Source organism: Monodelphis domestica, chromosome 4 (assembly GCF_027887165.1).
Source record: "Monodelphis domestica isolate mMonDom1 chromosome 4, mMonDom1.pri, whole genome shotgun sequence".
NCBI lineage: Eukaryota > Metazoa > Chordata > Mammalia > Didelphimorphia > Didelphidae > Monodelphis > Monodelphis domestica.
The window spans coordinates 124,192,728-124,215,460 of NC_077230.1; the positions used below are offsets into that span (position 1 = coordinate 124,192,728).

The window sequence follows — 22,733 nt, forward strand, 5'->3', positions numbered from 1 at the left end:
GTGGGCAGGTCTTGAAAGAAGAAACAACAGGATGAAAAAGGAATTATAGATAACCTATTAAATGCCAAATTTCCTTCAGTGAGAAGCCAGGTTGGTGAAACACTAGGATAAGAAATTACAAAGGACTCAGATTAGGAAAGGGAGTAAATAATGAAGAATATGCTACCAACAGATAAGAAATTCATTGTTCTAGTTCAGTCAATTCACTTAATGACTCTACTTGGAGTTTTCTTGTCCAAGATACTGGAGTAGTTTGCCATTTTCTTCTCCAGATCATTTGACCAATGAGGAAACTGAAGCAAACAGGGTTAAGTGACTTACCCAGGGTCATACAGCTAGTGTCCAAGGCCAGATTTGAACTCAGATTTTCCTGACTCCAGACCTGGTGCTCTATCCATATTGCTGTCTAGCTGTTCCAGTTAGGGAAATTAGAATATAGAGACGAGAAAGGGGCAAAATAAGATAATTGTAGTATTAGAAGACAAGAATTGGTGGCAGGCATGGGGAAACAAGAACAGAGAGGGAAAAGTAGATAAAGTCAGTACTTAAGAGCTTCCTAGCATCTCAAAATTCTTTCCTCCCTCTAAAATGCTCTTAATTTAACAATTTTATGAACATTGTAATAAGATCCTATAATTTTAATTAAAAAAAACCCTGAACACCAGAATCTTCCCATTTCTTGTCTTCTATTACTAACACTTCCACTTAGCTGGAATTAGTGGACTTAGTTTCTGTTGGTTTTGCGCACATTGGAAGGAGAAGTTTTTCGCTCTCAAAGATTGTTTTCCTGGGAAATAATAGTTCTTTAAAGATTTGGCTTTTAATAGATTATCTATAGCACAGGGACGGACCCCTGAAACATATGTAATGATTCATGCAACCATATAAGAACTTATATTATCTATACCTTCTTGTATTTTTGTTTATTTTGTTAAATATTTCCCAATTACATTTTATTCTGGTTTGGGCCTCATTTGGGAGTGTTGCAAGCTCCATGTTTGACCCCTGATGAGCAGTACCAAAGTCATTTAAGTGGGGCTAGTCAATATGAAATAATAATTGGAAATATGGAAGAAAATGTTAGTGTTGTCATGTTTTTATAGCTGAAAATTCTGACTGCCTTTCTTTCTCAATCACAACAATAATACCTTGTATATATTGCTTCAGCCTTTGCACAGAGCTTTACAAATATATTTAATTTTATCCTCACAACAGCGTGGAGAGTTAGGTGCTGTCACCATCCCATTTTACACATAAGGAAGCTGAAGCAAACAGAGGTTAAGTATTTTCCTAGGGGCTGAATTCCAGGTCCAGTGCTCTCTCCACTCACTGCACCATCTAACTGCCTGTTTTCCAGTTGCCCATTTTTACCTTTCCAGGAAAGTAAATATTTAGATTCAAAATATCAGTCAACTCAAATCAGTGAATATAAATAAGCTTCTTCTATGTGTCAGGTACTATGATAAGCACTATAGATATAAAGAAAGGCAAAAAAATATTCCCTACTTTCAAGAAGCTTGTGGTTTAATAGAGGAAACAGCATGCAAAAAGCTAGGTACAAATGCGATATATACAGGACTAATTGAAATAGATTAACAATGAAAGACTTTCTTTAAAGGGACTGAGGAAAGGCTTCTTCTAGAAGATGGAATTTTACCCACTACTTCAAGGGCTTTAAAAGGCAAACAGGATTTTAGAGTCGATTCTGGAAGAAATGGAAGGACACCACTGGAGTTTATTGACTGGGAGTAGGAAGTATGACCTGGTCAGCAGTTAAAAAAAGATCAATTTGACAACAACTGAGTCTAGAGAATCAACTTTCAAAGGATTTTTATACATATCCTAAAAATATTTTGTGATGAGCTACTTCTTTTTTTGCAGCAGGTATCTTCTTAATGAAGAAGAGAGAGATGATGTCCTGGCGGCCTTTTAAGTTGTTAGTCAATAAAAGATTTTCATAGCTTGAAAAAATACTAAAAAGAATTAATCTTTTTCTTGGATTTGATGTAATTCTGCATCTTTTTCACCATCTGCTCTAGTCCATCTGTTAGAAGTAGTTAACCAGCAACATTCTCATTCTTTCCAAATGTACTAAAACTGTAATTTCAGATTAATTAAATTCAGAAACAGTATGGTATAGTGGAAAGAACCCTGGTTCTATAGTCCAGCAGTCTGATTTCAAATCCTGTCTCTGACCTTTAGAGCTTTAGAGAAATTATTTTTTTTTTGGCCTCTTTTATAAAATGAGATAGTTGGACTGGATGGCTTCTGAGGCTTCTTCCAACTCTAGATTTGTGGTCTTATGAAATGTATTTTGAGGATTAACTAGAAATTTTGCCCTGTCTTTACCCCCACCACAATTCTGCCCCTCCATTTTTTGGTTAATGTTTGAAACATGTGATTTCATCTGTGTACAGAAACTCCCTCCCATCAATGCAAACCTATAACTTATCTCTAATTACAGTTTTAGGGAGCACTGAAGGTGAATTATTTGCCTCTGGTGGCAAAGACAGTAGACACCAGAGACAGGACTTGAAACCTATTGACTGTATCTGCATATTGTCTCCAGCATGTGATCTTCTTAAAAACAGACTCTGTCTGTGGTTTTTTTGCCTTTCTTTATATCTCTGGCACTTGGCACTTAGTAAACATTTATTAAGTATTTGTTTACTGACTAATAGATCAGTCCACCTGAATTTGCTTTTAGTGTGTTCCATCTGCTAATCTTATGATTAGAACATTTGAGATCTATTTTAGAAATCTAAATTTCTTAATTGTGTTTAAAAGCATTAATTAACACCTGAAGCATTTAGATTAAATTTCAGCCACCATCCTCTTTGAGGTATTACAATGTCCAAGAAAGAATACTAGTATGTGAATCATTAGACCTAGTTCTGTCAGTTTCCTTATCTGTAAAAGCAAAGGTTTGGATTAGACTATTCTGAAAATCCCTTTCAGTGCTAATATTGTATGAGTTTCTCCATTTGTTGTGGCAATGAGAAGCAGGTTCCAAAATAAAAGTATCCTGTCAGAGTTGAGTTTTGTGTTATTTTTATTTTCAAAGTATAAATCTTGGGAAGATAGTATAACAGCTCCAGCCCTGTCTACTTGTCGATCTCCTTCCAGACTAGCTCAAAATAATTTACTTTTGACCTTACAGAAACACTCTTTGACCTCCTTCCTTCAACTGATTCAAAAGTCAATTTTTTCCTCTTCTTTTTGTTTCTAGGAAGACATATTGACATTGTGAATGTGTTTTAAGCACTGATTTCCCTGGGAGTCAAGGGACTCTGGGCCTGAGTCTCAGTTCTTTTACTAATTTTCTGCATGATCTTGAGCAAGTCATATAAAATTCTACCTCAGTGTTATTTTCTGTCTGCCAAATGGTTATAATAATGCAGTCCTGCCCTACCTACTAGAAAAGAGATTGTCAAAATCGTTGGTAATGAGGATATTATAATGATTTTAAAGATATGAAACACTCTGCAAATGCAAGGTGTCACTATAATGCAAAACACTTTATTGCTTTTCTCACCTCTGTATCCTTTATAGTTACAGGCCAAGTGTGCAGACTTACAGATGAAATATGATGAAGCAAAGACAAAACTGTCAGAAGTAAGTTTCTTTCCTTCCTTGGCTTTGGGGGGGGGGGGGGGGGCGGGACTGTCCTGCTACTTTTCTAGCACTAGGGACTATCAATGATTTTTGATCTATCAGTAAGTATTTATTGAGTTTATACTATACATAGAGCACTGGGTTAGCTGGTTCAGAAGAACTACAAAATAGTGGATACTGTTTCTCCTCAAGGAGCTTATAGTTTATATGAATTACCTATAAAAAAAATTAAATAACTGCAAGAAAGCATATTATAAATACCAAGAATAATGTAGATAGTGGGTGCTTTAGTGAATCAGAGTGGGATGAGGTCACGAAAGTCTAGAGGAAGATGGTACAAAAATTGTATTTCAGCTGAGCATTGAAGATGAATCGTGGGATTTGGAGAGGCAGAATTAAGGAAGGGAGGGCAGCCAGACTAGGAAACCTCATAATACACCCATGACTAAGGGTCCAAGAAAAATAGAGAACATAGACCCTCAAGAAATTTATTGCCTAATTCATTAAGATAAAAGGATTGTTTGCTTTTGATATAGATTTGATACAAATATCAAATAGAATCTTGAATACTCTGGTTTTAAGAAATTGGTAAGAAGTAATTTTTTAAATGTGGGATATTAAGTGATCTTTTGAGTTATAAATATCCTGAGGTTCCCACCAAGAATTTCCATCCTATGGGATCTCTACTTTCCTTCGTTATGTTACCAAGGAGAAGAAAAAGGGGGGGAGGGGGAGATTTGGTTAATAGAGGATTTATTTATCTAAAAATCTAAGAAAATAAATAAAATTAGAGGTCAGCCCAGAGAAACCACCTTAAGCATTAAACATTAAACACCTTCTCATGAACTACAAAGAAAGGCAGCAAACAGCCCCTACTCACAGGAAGCTCACGCTTTAGAAGGAAAGTTACAGAGGACAGATTTTTCAGTTAAAGAAGATGATAAATGAATGCTCTAACCCTAGTCCATGGCAGATTTATATTCGCTCTCTTTGCCCTGGCTTCTAGATCTAGTGGGCTCCTCAGTCTCTCTGGGAACCTGCTTCTTCATTCTAGACTGTCCTGACCCAGCAGCATTTCTGTCCCTTGTCCTCCTTTCATACTCTACTCGTTAAGGAGAAGGGTTAACTGTAGGCCTGGCTCATGCAGGCTGAAAAGGAGTGGTTTCCAGTTGATTTGTCTTGCATCAACAGCTGCCCTAGCCATAGACAAGCACGAGGGAAAACTCTGCCTTGATGTTTCAGAGCAGCAGGTAGACAGTTTGGCAAGTGTCTAGCATAGTTTTGTACCTACTTGAGGGTTATGTTTAAAAATAATTAATTCAGTTTATATTCTTGGAAGTTCACAAAATATTTCCTTAAAGTAAACCCAGGATGTTCGTGGGAAAGAATGCTGCGTTTGGAATCTGATCACCTGGGTTCAGGTGGACTACAATACTTTCTACTTGGGCAAATTGCATCACTTCTCAGAATGTTTTCTTCCTCATCTGTAAAATAAGGTGTCAGGTTAAAGACCTCTAAGGTACCTTCTAGCTCTAAATATATGGTTTAGGTCCAGTGTAATTATTAATAATGCCATTTTACAGATGAGGAAACTGAGGTCCTAAGAGAATGAGTGAATGTTTAGCTAGTAAATTCATATATGATCCCAAATTCAAAACAAGTCTTTAACTCTTAAATCCAGCATTCTGTATGCACATTATGTCTCATAATAACTTTTCTCCACTTAAGTTGTGTAATTGAGAAGGTGGGTTCCTCTAGCCTTTATATTAGGTTTACTACCCATCAATTACCATACTAATTAAAGCAATTGCTATAGCTTTTCAGTCTGAACTGAAAGTCATCTTATTTGGGATTGTCAGTGTTATTCTATCATCTTCCTCCTCTTATTGTCTGGCATTTAAAGTCACCTTTAAAATGGCATTGGAGGGGGCAGCAGGATGACTCAATGGATTGAGAGTCAGGCCTACAGATGGGAGGTCCTGGGTTCAAATATGACCTCAGACACTTCTCAGCTGTGTGACTCTGGGCAAGTCACTTAACCCTCATTGCCTAGCCCTTACTGCTCTTCTGCCTTATTACTAATACGCAGTATTGATTCCAAGACAGAAGATAAGGGTTTGTTTTTTAATGGCATCGGAGGCCCATTTGGCGTTACTCTTATGAAGGCAAGACTTTGATTAGTTCCACAGTGCCAGAGTAAGAGGAGAATGTAGTAGGGATCCCTCAGTCCCCCAAGACCATCCCATGCCAATGAGATGACCATTCTCTCCCATAGGTTAAGAGTTACAGCGAGAAACTGGACCAAGAGTTGGCAGCCCTCGAGAAAATAGAAGCCCAGGCTGACCCAAGGCAAGTTTCATCCTACTGCGATGGTGCATCCATTCAGGTTTCCCTGCAAGCCCGTTGTAGAGTTGTCAGTGGCTGGTTCACTTAGTTATTTTGAGCATGGTACTAATGACACCAAGGCCAAGGTTTATATTTCATGCGGGGCAGTCAGCTTGATTCTGTTTCACAGACCCAAGACGATGCCCATTTTGCTTTTTCCCCATCTCTAAAATCATGCCAGAAGTTTCTCAGGGGTCATATCACTCTGTGTCGGCCAAGACACTAAAAATTATCTTTACAGTTTTAAGACATAGCCTGGCTCAGGGGATGGGGAGCCAGCCTTGAAGGCAGAAGGCTTAGGGTGGAGTCTCTTCTCACAAATACCGGCTCTTGGGCCTCATAGTTCCCCAGGCAGTTCTCAGTGACTAGGAACTGCAGAGCAGATGTTCATCCACGTCAGTGGAAGCTTCGCTATACTCCTGGGTCAGGGGAATGGGAAGTTCCCTATACCAATGAATCACACTTGGCCCTGGTTGCTTCAAAGTGTAAGAGCCAAAACTATTTATTTAAAATTGGATAAAACATCTCCACTAAAGCCCTCCTCCAGTAAGACCTGGCTTCTCCAAAGCTATGCCCATTGAGGGCACTTATTTTTTGAGTCTTCCCAAGTTGGAAAAGACTTCAGCTCTGGCGTCCAACAGCCAGTCTAAGTGTAGAGGAGTTTATCACCAAAACTTTGGTCACCAGCCAAAGAATATTCCTTCACTGAGGAAGGGAGTTTCTTAACATCTGTTGTGTCATGGACCCCTTGTCTTTTCACAATAGTAGTTTTACATGCATAAAATAAAATACATTGGATGATAAAGGAAACCAGTTGTGTTGGAATGCAATTATCCACATTTTAAAAAACTTATTTGTTTGTTACATTAAAATTCCCAGTATCTCCTGCCCTTCCTCCCCTCCCCATACTAGGAAAAGCCTCATCTAACAAAAAGATACATATAGATATAAAATTATGTCTTGCTGTTTCTAAAGCTGCTCTTTCTTTGGAGGTGGACACTTACAAGTCATTCTTCAAGCGATATTTCTATTATCAACATATTTTTTAAGTTCACAAACCCCAGGTTAAGAACAAAGGTGTCAAAGGGTCAGGAAATACCTGCTTCTATAAAGAAAGTCCTACAGAATCATAGATCTTTTGACATTCCTTCATGACTTCTTTTATGAAGGTTACTCTGAATTGTTACATGCTTCTACCCTCAGAAATTCACTGTTTTGATTTTTCTAGTGTATTTTGAGATCATGTTTTACCTATTCTTTGCTCAGTAAGCTCTCAATGGTCTTGCACCAAAAGTGAAACTAGCCTGACTTCATTATGCCTCTTGACCCCTCATAGCTTCTCAGTATGGGGTTGACAAAGGGACCCAGAGAGATGTTAGTGCAAATCTATTGTAGCTACTGGAAAACCAGCTCTCTGACCCATCTAATGTGGGATCCTCTTTCATGTGAAGGGCAGGATTACAAGTAGAGGATTAGCCCATGTATGAGAAGGCATGTGTGTACTTTGGGCAGGAAATATGGACTAGTTTAAACATTTAGTTTTAAATGAGCAGAAGGTCTCTTGTGAGGCTTGTGTTTTGCTTATTATGACCATCTCTTGTTATTTAGTTAGATGACTCAGTATGTTAAGTACCAATTCATTGACACCCACAATCCAGAATTTATTAAAATTATGTGTAAATTTTGGACCATAAGCAAAGAATCCAGGGCTTTAATGATTTTTTTTTTGCAATAGAACATTTAGTGGGCACATAACAGCATAATAAGTAACAATAATAAAATTGCAACTTACATTTTTTATTGAACTTTATAATTTATTAATGCACTTTCCTCACAGCAACCCTATGGTACAAGTATTATTAATCTCTTTTTACAGATCAAGAAATTGAGCCTCAGGGATGTTATATGCTTTACCCATGGCCATAAGCAATATGAGTTGGAGTTAGGATTTTAACCTAAGTCATCTGACTCCCAAGTCCAGGCCATTTACTATTCTCCTACTACTAGTCTATTTACATTCTGGGGCAAATGTTGTTAGATAGTTGACATTTTTATTTCCAAATCAGAATTTTTAATGGTCTTAGGAAACCTATTTCCTCTTCAGGATGGATTTTTCATTTCTTTTTATACTCTGTATATAATTGAATAGCTGGTATGATTAAACATCCCACACTACTGAAACTCCTTGATGTCCTCATATTTATTATTTAAGTTCTTGAATTCACAGTGTTTGGATGCAGTATGATAAGCTATAGTTATCAGAAAATAGGAATATAAATTAGATTTTCACTGAAATAAAAGTCAGTTATCAGTATAGAAAGCCTTGTGCAAAGCACTCTTTGGAGAAAATGATTGAAATAAAAGATATGGCTCTTGTATCTGGGGAAGCTGGTTTTAAGTCTTTTTCTGAAAGAAACAATGTTCGTTCTTCTGTTATCTTCTTGGTCTTCTTTTTCAGCATCCTGCAGAATTTAAGAGCACTTGTAGCTATGAATGAAAATCTGAAAAGTCAAGAACAAGAATTCAAAGCACACTGTAGAGTAAGTATTATGCCTGTCCTTCCCCAATCTCCCCATTAAATTTCATGCCTTGCTTTCCCCTCATTGCCTTCTGTCACAGCCACTTAACTCTGAATATAATTTCATTCATTAATGTCTGCCCCTATGCTGGGTGCTATGGAAAAACAAACCCAGACATTTCTACCTACAGACTCTTACTGTCTAGTAAGGAAAGTAAAGGATATACATACACAAGTAACAACAGGATTAGGCACTGTCCTGCAAACTAATAACTGCTACAAGAATTCATCAAGTCAGAGACATTCAGAATCGAAAGAGCCCTCAGAGGACATCTAGTGCAGCCATCACCTGAACAGGCTGTGTTGATTCAGAAAGCTTTCCTGTAGAAGGGAAGGTTCAAGCTGAGTCCTAAAGGAGAGCTGATTTTTCAAAGGCAGATGAGAAGAGGGGGACAGGGAAGGGGGTGGCTTCATTCCCTAAACTGTTCCCATCCAAGAATTTTAATGACTTTACTGATAATGCATTAATGGGGCATAGACACATGGCTTTTGTATCAGTCTTTAATTGCATGTTCATGGTTCATAAACACTTGTATTGCTCTCAAAGGAAGAGATGTCACGTCTACAGCAGAATATTGAAAATTTAAAAGCCGATGCATCAGAAGATGGAGAGGAAAAGGTAATGGTTCTGGATTGTATTTTAAAATTGGGTAGGGCTTTTTGTTTTCTTTTACTAAGATGCCTCTACTCTTGGCCAGTTCATGGACCCCTCTAAAAACAAATTTTCAAAAATGTTTTTCTTCCATATTGCACTACAGTCTCCCACAGACTTTGTACCCCTACTTTACTGCCTTCTTTTCTGACAAACAAAATCAACAATGGTCTTAAAATTTAAACCTACCCACAAGCCCCCAGATCTCTCTTGATTTCATAGCCAGCTTTAAAAGAGGGGGAAAAGGGAAAGTTATAGTGTCTGCTACCGATTTTTGTTTCCTTTAGAATTTTCCTCCAATTCTACTGGAGTTAGCATTGCCCAGTTATAGAAATGTTTCTTTAGAGGTTACAAATTGTTTTTGTAAGAGAACAAAAGATTCAAACTTACAGTCAGCTGTTTAGCAGAAAGTGCTTAAGACACCATATCGGAACTGTTCTGGAATTCACCACCCTCAATGAAGAACATCTCACAAGAGCCTAGAGAACAGTCTGAATTCTAGTGTCCATTCTAAGCCATAAGAAATTCAGAACAGCTTCTTAATATGATTAGACCATTTCCTCCCCTAATATAAGAATCTGAGAGAGCCTAAAAATAGAATTCTCCTCATTTCTTAGTAGGTTTCACATTCACTAATATCATTCACGATATTAGTCTTAACTCAGGAGATTCCTTGAGGGGTCTGTAGGCTGACATGCACTTTGGTTTCCTTCTTACAAACAGAAATCTAGTGCTATTTCTCTGATTTGTTTTTCCCATTTAATAAGTAACTAAAAAACTTCTTGTTCCCTGTGGAACCCTGTTTGCCAATACAGAAATAGTCGTAGCGTTCAAGGTAGAAGCATTTTTTTAGATGTGAAGACTGAAGCTCAAAGAGGGAGAATGTCACTGATTGTCACTGCTTAATGGAAAAGTGGGGATTAGAACCCAGGTCTCTTGCTTTTTAGTTGCGTGTCCTTTCTCAGATGCCATATTGTCATAATTTCATTTTGAATTGTTAATGGTTGTGCTACAGATTTGATGTCTTGGCCTTCATAAACCAAAACTTACCACTTACAACATGTTGTCGTCATCCACTTTTAATTCTTTCTTCAGTAATAGGCTTGAGCTAAGTAGTATTGAGTCCCTAGCGAGCAGAACAAAGTCTTTTATTTAAATATAATAGTATTTTTTACAGCAGTGGCCTGGATATTTAATGAAGCAATGAAACTTTAGTTGTTCTTTAGTAGTTTGGTGCAACATAGCAATAGCTTATATTTAAAGGGCAGGCATCTGGAGTTTACAGTATAGATAGACGATGGTCATGAAAACAGTCTGAATTCTAATATTAATTCAGAGTCACAAGAAATTAGGAGTAGTTTCTTTGTCTCTTCTAGATTATTAGACATATTCTCTCATGAGGATTTGTAAATCTGAAGCTATGGATTGCAACAGAATTAACCAACCCACACAGTAGTAGAACCCATAACCTTAATTTCATTAGCTCTGTAGTCAAAGTGAGAATTAACCAACCTTGGTTTAGTGACAAGTGAAGACAAATCCTCACTGCTCAGTCTCAAATACTTAAAACCCCATATTATTGCCCTTTTGATTCTGTGTGCTATTGTGCCTTTTGTTTCAACCTAAAGTTTATTTATCTTTTCCTACCTATAAAAAACAATTTGTCAGATAAAATGCATTTTTTAAATATTGGATTTTTTTCTAAGTTGAAATTATTTCCCCCCATATTGCCATTGAATTCTCTCTTAGGAACCCACCAGAATTATAGAGCAACAGTATAAAACCGAAAAAGAAAAGCTTCAGAAAATCCGTCTGTTACTGGTGAGTAGAAAACTATTGACTAGGTGTCATTTCCTGTACTGAAATTAGAAAGATACATTATTTAAGAACTAGATAACTCCTGCTGTTTTATAAGCTTATCTGTTCATATATGGAGTCACAGAGTAAAAGTGTGTGCATTTTTTAAAAAGTTGTAACTAAAATATAAAATTTATTCCATATCTTGATTTTCCCCCCCATACTTATGATTTTTAAAAGGACATAGAATTTAACTTTGGCCACAAATAATCATATACACAGAAGCAACTTTTGAGACATTGTTTTATCAGCAAATGTTTGCAAATGATTTATATTTATAGAGCATCAAAAGTTATATAACATGAGATTTATAAAACATAACAAACTTATTAGGCAGACAAGTTTTTACAATTACTATTATACAATTAAATGACAAGTATTAGTATTTCCATTTTGCCAGTGAAGAAACTAGGGCTTAAAGAGATTGAGATCTGCCCATGATTATGTAGCTAGTCAGTGTCAGAAGCCACATTCTAATTTGAGAGTCCTTCTCCTAAGTCTATAGCTACCTGCCTCCATTTCTTAACCTGTAAAGTGAGGGTAATAATAGTACTTCTCACAGGATAGGAGTAAGGGCTTCACAACCATTGTTGTGAAGTGTTTGCTGTTGTTATATGGTTCAAATCAGACAATATAAAGAACTTTGCAAAATTGGATTATTATATAAATATTAGCTATTTTTATTACTGTTATGAACACCATGCTTCTCATTTTTTTGTGTGTATTGCTTAACTTATTGAAAAATAATGACTAACATTTAAATAGTACCTACTGTGTGCCAGGCACTATGCTCAGTGATTTATAATTATTATCTCCTTTGATCCTCACAACAACCCTGGGAGTTAAGGGCTGTTATTAATTTCATTTTACAGATAAGAAACTGGAGCAAACAGATGTTAAATGACTTGCCCAGTGTCACACAGCTAGTAAGTGTTAGAGACTGGATTTGAACTCAGATTTCTCAACTCCAGACTCAGCACTGTATCCACTGAGTCACTTGCTATTTACCTAGTATTATGCTAGTAACTATAGGGAATACAAAGTGGAATAAAACTAGATCTCTCTGCCCTTGGAGACCTTTCACTGTTGTTGGAGAAACGGGAGGGAGGGAGGGGGAGAGAGAGAGAGAGAGAGAGAGAGAGAGAGAGAGAGAGAGAGAGAGAGAGAGAGAGAGAGAGAGAGAGAGAGAGAGAGAGAGAGAGAGAGAGAGAGAAATAATACAAAGTAGCATGAACTATTTGCCAAATGTAATACAGAAATACTAGTGTCTGAAATCCAGGAAAGTCAGGGAAATTCTATAAAAGACAAGAGAGACTTGAACTTGACTTTGAAAGGTAGGAATTAGTCTATAAATCACAAATTATTCTTAAAAATTGAGAAAGAAATCACCCTACTAGTATTTTTAATGAGACAAAAATAGTTCTAATTCTTAAACCAAGGAAAGATTAAACAAGGCAAGAAAATTTGGGCCAATATCATTATTAACCATTGACTCAAAAATTTTGAACAAAATTGTATCAAACTAAATATCACAATTTGCTGAATAAATCTTTCTTTCTGATCAAGTAGGATTATTTCAGGAATGCAAGGATGATATAGCACTCTTTTATGCTAAAAACCTGGCATAGTATAGGCATAATTATTTTTTAATATCAAAAATCATATATATAAAACTAAGCATAATCATCTTAGGAATTAGGGATACACTAGAATAGCCTAGTAGATATAGGAATGAAACAAGGATGTCTACTCTCCATTCTTATTTGATATAGTTCTGGAAATGCCAGAAATAGCAATAAGACAAGAGGAAGGAACTAAAGAAATAAAAATAGGAAAAGAAGAAGGAAAACTATCCCTATTTGTTGGTTTGATGATGGTTTTCTTGGAAAACTCCAGGAAATCAGCAAAGATAGTTAATAGCTTCAGCAAAATTCTGGACTGCAAAATAAAACCTCAAAAATAAACATCATTTCTATATAATAATGACAAAACACAAGAAGTAATAATAGAAAGGGAAATCCCATTCCAGATAACTACAAAATGCTTGAAATGTCTGGGGATCAGTCTCCCAAAGCATACAAAAAGCTTACATAGATCCAATTACAAATCTTCCCTTAAAAAATTAAACTACCTAAATACCTGTAGAAATATTTAGTGCTCATGGCTAACCTGTGTCAATATAATAAAAAAATGATAATGGTACCAAAATTAATCTATACTTATAAAGCTATCCCAATCACATTACCATGGGAATATTTTAACAGAGCTTGATAAAATAATGAGTCATTTGGAAAAACAAAAACTCTTGAATATTAAGAGAAATGAAAAGAAATAAGGATGAAGGAGAAATAGCACTTTCAATCCTCAAACTATATTATAAAGCAACTTAACAAACCATCAAAACTATCTGGCCACTGATTAAAGAATAGCAAGATAGTTCAATGGAAGACTAGAGAAGTAAGAATCAACAGTAGAACTCAATAACCCAATATTTGATGAATTGGAAAACATAAGTTACATAGAGAAAAACTTCCTTTTTGATTAAAACAAGGGGGGGAAAACTGCTAGGAAAACTAGAAAACAGTCTGGCAGAAATAAGGCCATTAATACCTTACCCCATGCTCCACAATATATTCTAAATGGAATTATAGATTAAGAGCCAAACCATGAAAGGCCTTGAATTGCTCTTGAGCAAGTCATTTTATCCTCTTGTGTCATTGATCCTTTTGGCAGTCTGGTGAATGAAGTCTATGCACTCCTTTTTAGACTGATGTTTTAATTAAAAAAAATAAATAAAAAAGTTAAACCCTTACTTTCTGTCTTAGAATATCAATACTATGTATTGGTTCTAAGGCAGAAAGGTGGTATGGACTAGGAAATAGGAGTTAAGTGTCGTGCCCAGGGCCACACAGCTAGGAAGTGTCTGAGGCTAGGTTTTAACCCAGCTCCTCCCATCTCTGAGCCTGGCTCTCAATCCACTGAGCCACCCAGCTGCTCCCTAGACTAATGTTTTTAAATGCATAAAATACATTGGATTACAAAGGAAACCAATTATATTAAATACAATTATTGAAATGCTGAAAACAAATTCACAGACTCATGGTTAAAAATCCCTGCTCTTTTGCATTTCCACAAACCTATCTTCCCCAACCTTCCCAAAAAGGCATAACTTAATTTTTTTTTTAATTATCAAGCATTTTTCCTCTATCCCATTCATTGGCCACATTCTTACATGCTGAATCTTTCACCTCTCTGTCAAAAGGTGGGTAATATTGGACCTATGGAACCATGATTGTTCCTTGATAAGGGTCCATTTCAATCTCTAATACACTTTAATTGAAAGCAATAAAAGCAGACCTCTTGAATCTGAAAATATGAAGAGAGGTGATCAAGTTTTAGAATATAATGAAAGATGTGGATTGAATGAACTCAGACTTCTTCATATCCTGGGATATTAGAACTGGGACTTCCTTTGAAATTTAAAAGTGATCATTCTAAGAAAAACAAAAGGAAGTACTCACACATTTATTATTCCAAGAGGTGACATAAAATGAAAGTATAAATAGTTTAAAAGAGAGGCTTAGGTAAGTTTATGGATGATAAATCTGTAATGACTTAAATGAATTAAAGGTGTTTCAATTACACATACTCTAACCTTGCAAAGTTGATGTCATGAAGGGCAGTTGTGCCAACTCATACCATGTCCCTTAGTGCCACTTTCAGAGGCAGAATTCTGTATTATTCTTAGAACTGACTCATGTAACAGTGCTGACTTTGTTATATGTCACATAGCACTTATTTTGGGAGAAGCAGATAGTAGGAGCTGGGTAAATTGAGAAAGAGAGATAAAAATCAGTGTACCTCTGAAATGGTTAAAAAATATTTGTCTCAATTAATTCTTGGTATCCTAACTTAAGCCAATTCCTTTGAGGCATTCACTTGATTAGGTACTCTTGGAAAGATAGATAGATAGATAGATAGATAGATAGATAGATAGATAGATAGATAGATAGATAGATAGATAGATAGATTAAAAAAAGGCATTATTTCTGCCCTTAAGCTATAGTTGGGAAAGGAAGTGTCCAATGGGTGCCGGATGAGTGCTGTAGACATTAAATGTCACGTAAGTCCAGAAGTAGGAGGGAATTTGAAATGAGGTGGTGAGAAGCACCTAACACTGTGCCTGGCACATAGTAGATGTTTGATAAGTGCTACTTTGAATGACTGACTTGCGCTGAACTTTAAAGGATTTATAGGATTAACTTGGACAGAGGATGATGGAAGGGAGAGTATTTCAAGGCAGGATAGAGCACAAACAACTAGGGGGAATCGGAAAAGGATTCTCATAGGAGCTGACACATGATCAGATCTTGAAGGAAATTTGGAATTCTAAAAAGGCAAAGGGGAGAAGGGAGCTCACACCAGTAGTGGGAGATGGAACGTCTAATTCAAGCTATGGCAAGATGGCAGCCAGTGGGGTTGGAAATATTAGAGTTCATGAATGGGAATAATGTGAAGTAAGTTAGAGCCTACTTTTCACATAGCTGTTAAAATTTCTCTGCAGTCCCTCCCCATTTCCTCTCAGTCCTATAGCCTTCATTTGCTTAGCATTTCACTTGCCACCATCATTTGCTTATGTCCCAAGCAGGCATATATCCATTATATTATTGGCCTCTCTGAAAAAATTCCACCACCACAGCTTTTTCTGAGCTTGTCCAACTGAACTCAACTGAACTTTTTGTGAGAACTCTTACATGGCCAGTCAGATTGGAGTCAGAAGACTAGAGCCCACTAGAGTTCACTAGCGGGTTGCACCACTTAACCTCTTATCTCTAAGTGTGCTGGGAAGGGACCCCAAAAGGACTTCCTTCTGACATTCTGCAGGCCACATATGACCAATTACAGAATAGTGTTTTTCCTCCCTTGCCTTTAGGCTCGAAGAAACCGAGAAATAGCAATTTTGCAACGCAAGATTGATGAAGTACCGAGCAGAGCTGAGTTAACACAGTATCAGAAGAGATTTATTGAACTCTACAGTCAGGGTAGGTGTATTGACCAAGAATGCACTCCCGGGGCTCAGCATAATGGAAGGGAGGGCTTCGTCGTGTTTCTAAATGATGGCGCATGAATCACAGCAAATTCTTTTAATGCCATCATGGGTAAGGATTTCATTTAATCACATTCATGCTCACTTTGCCCACATTCCATGTAAGCTCCCGGTGGAGCAGCCCATAAATCCAAATCACAATGCCTTGGCATTCTCCGTTGACACCTTCTTTGTATCTAATTGAGCTCTCGATGTGGGGCTCTGGGAGCAGACCTTATCTTGAACAGCCAGCCAACATACATGTACTGAGAGCCTGCTGTTGTTGGATGCAGAGCGCTGTCCAAGGTGCTATGTCACAGCTAGTGCTGGGGGAAAGCATGACTGGAAGAACCAAGGACTGGTCCCTCCCTTCAGAGGGGGCTGCCTACTAGTCTCAGTGAGGAAGAAGGCTCGCACAGGCATGCGTGAAATGTGGCGTACTCGATCCTTGTCTATCCAGCGCAGATTAAAATGATAGGAGAGAATTTGGAAAAGAGGCAAGATCAGTTTGGATAGGGCAACAGCGAGGTAGTTAACAGAGCACAAGGCCCAGGCTGGGGAGAACCTAGATTCAAATCTGACCTCAAACACTTCCTAGCTGTGTGACTCTGGGCAAATCACTTAATCCCAATTAATTGCCTACCCTTTACCTTCTATCTTAGAACCAATACAAAGTTGTTGTTTTTTGTTTTGCTGGTAAATCTTCAAACTTTTACTGAGTGATTTCTTTTACATTTTCTTTTAAATAAAAAAAATACTCAGTGTTGGTTTTAAGACAGAAGGTAAGGATTAAAAAAAAAAGTTAAAGGGGGCCAATTCTAAGAATATTCATGAATAACTGGAATAAAAATTAGAAAAGTTCATTTCCAAAACATGGATTGTGGCTAACTACTCTAATTCCATTCAGTCAAACCCAGATTTCAACTGAAATATATCTACATAAGGTGGGAGGGAAAGTGCCAATCAAAACCAAAGTAATCATTAGCCATCTACTATGTGCCAGGCGCCATGCTAGGTGCTGGAGATACAAAAGAAATAGTCTCTCTGCCTTTGAGAAGTTCACATTGTATTAGAGGAAAGGTAACAGCTGGCTAATGATTTATTATTATCTGCAAATACCTCAGTATTTTTTGTTAAACTCTTACCTTCTATCTTAGAATCAGTATTGAGTATCAATTCTAAGACAGAAGAGTAGTAAGGGATAGGCAATGGGTGCTCACAGTCACACAGCTAGGAAGTGTCTGAGGTCTGATTTGAACCCAGGACCTCCTGTCTCCAGGTATGGATGCCTCAGTATTTCTGGGACCCCATTAATATAAAATGCCTGTGTTGAGTTGTGTTAGGAATGCTATGGCATAGAGCATATACACTTAGGGAGATCAAAAAAGGATTCTAAAAAAGCAGAGAAGGGAGCTCATTCTAGGCATGGGATGAAAATCTACATAAAACCCCAGCAGTGGGAGATGGAATGTCCAATTGGAGCTATAGCAAAATGGCAGCCAAAGTGTTTTTTTCCCACATTAGTTCTTGTCTGTTGTGAAATAGACTGAAAGTTCCTAAAGAGAAGAGGCTCTGGCATGGTTTACTGAACCATGTATTGAGTTGGGCACTTAATCTTGGGGGTGGGAGGATCAAGAAATTTGACTCCAAAGAAGTGGTTGCATGAGCTGGAGAACTTCTTTCTCTCAACGTCTATCACTGTTGGCAGTGCTTTTTAAAAAAGTGAATTATTTATGTCACAACCTAATATGAAGATCATTCAGAAATAAATGCTGCCAGTGAAAATTTTACCCTATGAGCTAGCTGGGATAAATGTTGTTGTTTTTATTACTCCACCCTTTCCAGATTCAAATACCAAAACACCAAAGAAGTTAAATGACTTTTCCAAGGTGACACAAGAAGTGAGTGGAAGAACCAAATCTAAAATGTATCCCAGTCTTCTGATTCCTGATGGTCCCATATTTACTCCATGATATCATACAGCTGTCCTGCATTCAGGGGATAAATTCTAAATTACCATTATTTATTAACAGCATCAAATGTGACTAATGCCCTTTGTAGGACTACCCTGCTTTTGCATGTATGAAGAAGTGCAGATGTTGAATAAATTCATCAGATTGTACAATAGATATTATTCTTGTCTATGAAGCACCCTTACCTTCCATCTTGGAATCAATACTATGTACTGGTTCCAAGGCAGAAGAGCGGTAAGGGCTAGGCAATGGAGGTCAAATGACTTGCCCAGGGTCACACAGCTGGGAAGTGTCTGAGACCAGATTTTAAACTAAACTAAACTAAACTAAACTAAACTAAACTAAACTAAACTAAACTAAACTAAACTAAACTAAACTCCCATCTCTAGGCCTGGCTCTCAATCCACTGAGCTACCAGCTGCCCCCTAAGCATATTGCATGTTAAGGAGAATTAACCATAGAATAAGATCCTTTTATAACTCAGGCAATTAGTGAATTGATTCATTTATACCTTGGGATCAAATCATGGCTTCCCAAAACAGAAAAAAAAATCACATACTATACAGGCTTACTAATAATTCTTATAATAAATGTATTAGGAAAAGAGAAGGGAATAAACATTTACTTAACACCTACTATGTGTCGGACACTGTGCTAAGCACTTTACAATTACTATCTCATTTTGATCCTCACAACAACCCTGTGACATAATTATCCCTAATTCACAGTTAAGGAAACTGAGGCAAACTGGTTAAATGACTTGCCTATGGCCATACAGCTAGGATATGTCTGAGGTTGGATTTGAACTCAAGTCTTCCTAACTCCAGGATTAGCATTCTATCCATTGCTCCATCTGGCTTTCGCTTCTTCTCTAATAGCTATGCATCAGGAAAGAGCAGACAAAATGCTCCATGAGGAAATGTTGTTATTGACCAAGAGGACCGATGACTTCATGCTCTCTCCATACCTGTTAAATCTGGAATTGCCCCAGAGGCTGAACTGAAAACAGCATCCCCCACCATGCCAGCACCAGCCTTGGCCAGCCATCCCTGACTAGGAACACTAGCTGTGTCTCCTTTGTCACTTTTCTCCCTCCTCTTCTCCTTCTGCTCTTCTCACTTTCCTCTTCTCCCTTCTTTGCCATCAACTAAGAGAGGCTTATTGGAGTCACTTTTCCTTCAGATGTAACTCCCTTGATATCAGCCTGAGAGTCGTAAGTTCACAGTGGTGCTGGCAGTAGTTACTGACCTGCAGAAAGGATGATTTGGGCATAATATTTTTTCAGTTTCTTAGCTAAGTGAAGAGGCTAATTGTAGGCCTTGTAACTTTTGCCAAAGAAGGCAGACATTTCCACTTGGGAAAGCATCACAAGCTTTTATCCTCTATTCATTGTTTTCATTATTTCTTCGGTTTCATTCTAGCAGTGTATGTATTCTAAATATTGTGGCCCCTAGCTTTATATAAGGCCCCTTATAATATGATTTTCCCTGCTTTCATCATTTTTCTTTTTCTTTTAAGCTGAATTTAAGAGGTATCAACATGGCTTTTCAAATAATAACAGCACTAACATTTAAATTTCACTTTAAAAGTTTACTTTCCCCATGATAATTATGAAAGATAAATAATACAAATATTTCTATACTTATTTTGTAGATGAGAAAACTGAGAAGGAAATAGGTGAAGTTATTTGCTCTTGTTCACACAGTTAGTAAAAATAAGAGCCAGAATTTGAACCCAGGTCTCCTGATTCCTAATCTAGGGTCTTTCCGCATTACTACCATGTCTTTCTCATCTTTATTGTCTGAAGTCAGAAACTGGTCTGTTTTGGGGGTCCAAGGATCAGACTTTCTTGTCATTTGCTGATAGGCTGCACATAAGAGAGATCACCAACATTGACATGTTTGTCCATATACTTAATATAATCTTTTTTTAATTTAATTTAATTTTATTTTCATTAAGGTCTACCTTCTCTTCATCCCACCTTCCCTACCCCCCACTAAGAAAGCAAGAAAAACAAAACCCATGTCACAATCCTTGCTATGATTCTTCCACCTCTGAAAGGAGGTAGGGAGCATGTTTCATCAGAAGCACACTGGAATTGTGGTTGGTCATTGCATGTTGATCAGAGTTCACTTTATAGAAATTATATTTAAATTCCTCGTCATAATATCCACAAAAGGTAGACATCCAGCTTTTACTGTAATACTTCTACTAATGAGAAATTCATGACTTCATACATCAATCCTTTTCACTTTTAAGGAGCACTAACTGAAATTCTTTTAAGGGAAAGAGTTTTTTCCTCTTCATTTTAAATGGAACTATGCCACCTAGATTCAGAGAATCTTAGGCAGGCAGTGTTGATGAGGGTAGCTCCCCAGCTTTAACCCCACCTAACACATCACCCCTTCACTCTTAAAAGTGTTTAGTAACTTTATCCCCAACTTGGATGTTTATCTTCTACTGGACCCAGTATTCTTTTTGCCTCTTTTCCCTTAGGACTTAATTTGGTACATCTCTGGTGGTTAGAAAATCTTGCCAATTAACTCCAGTTTTGTAAGAAACAAGAGTCCGTGAAGATCCTTGATGTGTTGGGGGGGTTTTAATATGGAGTAAGGCTGCTCAGATAGTAACATATTGGTCTGACATTTCATATGATCTGGAATATTGGCTTTATTTACAGGGTCACATAAGCAACTATCATAGCCTGTTTTTCATGGCCTTGGTCCTAATGAGTTTGTCATAAATACAGAAAAATCTCCAGTTCTATAGGGTGTACCTTTCAGATCAATAGGGGGAGAAAAAAAGACAATAGCTTCCATATATTTTTTCATAGTTCACTGATTTTTGTTTATTTTATCATTTGCAGTGTCAGCAACCCACAAAGAAACCAAGCAGTTTTTTACTCTATACAACACACTGGATGATAAGAAGGTTTATTTGGAAAAAGAGGTAAGAGATTTAATCCAAGAAAGAACAATCATCGAGTAACAGATTAATGATAGAATCAGAGACACAGTCTAGATGACACATACATAAAAAGACCCTAGAAATGAATTTCATGTTTAGGCTATCCCTTTGGTTGTTTGCACAGACCTCTCTCTCTCTCTCTCTCTCTCTCTCTCTCTCTCTCTCTCTCTCTCTCTCTCTCTCTCCCCCTCTCTCTCTCTCTCTCTCTCTCTCTCTCTCTCTCTCTCTCTCTCTCTCACACACACACACACACACACACACACACACACACACACACACACACTCAAGGTTTAGAATCCATGGTTGAGAAAGCAAATTAAAATGGAGAGGATGACTTCGGAATTGCTTCAGAAATATTCCATGTCAAATCTTTTGGCTTTTAGCTTATTCCTTACCTTTTTCTCATATGTACAGAGAAGTGTCAGTCCCTCTATAGAGAGGAAACTCAGCCTTGCCCTTAGAGAGGTCATAGTCTAATTGAGGTAATGGCATACATAGAAGTTGTAACTTAAAAACACTTGAAAAGTGTTCTTGATTTGAAGACAGAACCTTGAAAAGGTTCTCACCCTGTCTCTGCTACTATGTAACCTGAGGCAAGTCCTTTCTCCTCAATGAATCTATTTCCTCCTTTGTAGAATTATCTGAAAGTCCCTTTCCAACTCTATAATTCTAAGCTAAATTGGACACTAGACTGATTGAGGGAAGGGCCACCAAGGAAAAGGGAGAGTTTTGTTTAGTTATTAAGGTTCTAGAAGATCCTCCAGGGAAACAATGAAAAAGCACCAGATGAAGTCAAGGAGGACAAAGAGGACTGTAGAAAGTTATTTTGTGCCATGGATGAAAAATGAGACTTCCCTTTGAAATATTGAAAGCTTTTCATGGAAAACTGTTTTTTACCACAGAGAAAAGCTTGTTATATAATAATATCTTGTCAACTTTGCTTTATTACTAGGTATGTAATTGGGGTAATAAAGCTTCTAGCACAGTGCCCTGCACATTTAAAAGATGTTGAATTTGAATTTGGGGAGAAGAATAAGTAGGATCCTAGGGACTTTAGAAGCAATCAAACCACATATACACCTCTGCCCCTTCTCCCCATTTTAAAAATTAGAAAATTGAACCTGAGAGAGCTTTAAAGTAACTTGTCCAGGGTCTGGTTTACAAGTACTTAATGAGTACTTAAAGTAAACAGAATATAGCTGTAGGAATTTGTTTTAGAATCATTGTGTTTATGAAAATGTAGTTTACATTTATTACCTTAGATTTTATAAGTTTTCTATAAGGAAATTAAAATATTCAATTTACTACCAACAAGATTAATTTACTACCTCCTATAAAAGCTGACTAGATAATCACTTCCAGGAAACCTTTTGGGGTGTCACACTCTCTTCTTTCTGCATCATCACCTTAGCAATTTTCCTTTAAGTCCAACATCATAGAAATAGATGGAACTGTTTTCAGATAAAGAAACTGCTGAAGAAAATTGAAATTACTATTCCCAAATCACAACTAATTATTGATAAAACTAGGATTAGAACTCAGATCTCCTGACTCCCTATCCATTGTTCTTTCCATTATAATATATAGCTCCTTTTAGCCTATACTTTCATTTTGTACTTT

At 37.1% G+C, this 22,733-nt stretch overlaps 1 protein-coding gene across 1 annotated transcript in view; it reads left to right on the forward strand.

Annotated features, from left to right (window-relative positions):
• CCDC93 (coiled-coil domain containing 93) overlaps positions 1–22,733 on the forward strand; it is a 113,592-nt gene that overhangs the window by 72,174 nt on the left and 18,685 nt on the right. The window contains exons 13-19 of the mRNA XM_007494070.3: positions 3,553–3,615; positions 5,891–5,964; positions 8,459–8,540; positions 9,126–9,197; positions 10,980–11,051; positions 16,021–16,129; positions 21,013–21,095. Of these exons, the coding sequence (XP_007494132.2) occupies positions 3,553–3,615; positions 5,891–5,964; positions 8,459–8,540; positions 9,126–9,197; positions 10,980–11,051; positions 16,021–16,129; positions 21,013–21,095 (555 nt within the window). The remainder of the gene's footprint in view (positions 1–3,552; positions 3,616–5,890; positions 5,965–8,458; positions 8,541–9,125; positions 9,198–10,979; positions 11,052–16,020; positions 16,130–21,012; positions 21,096–22,733) is intronic.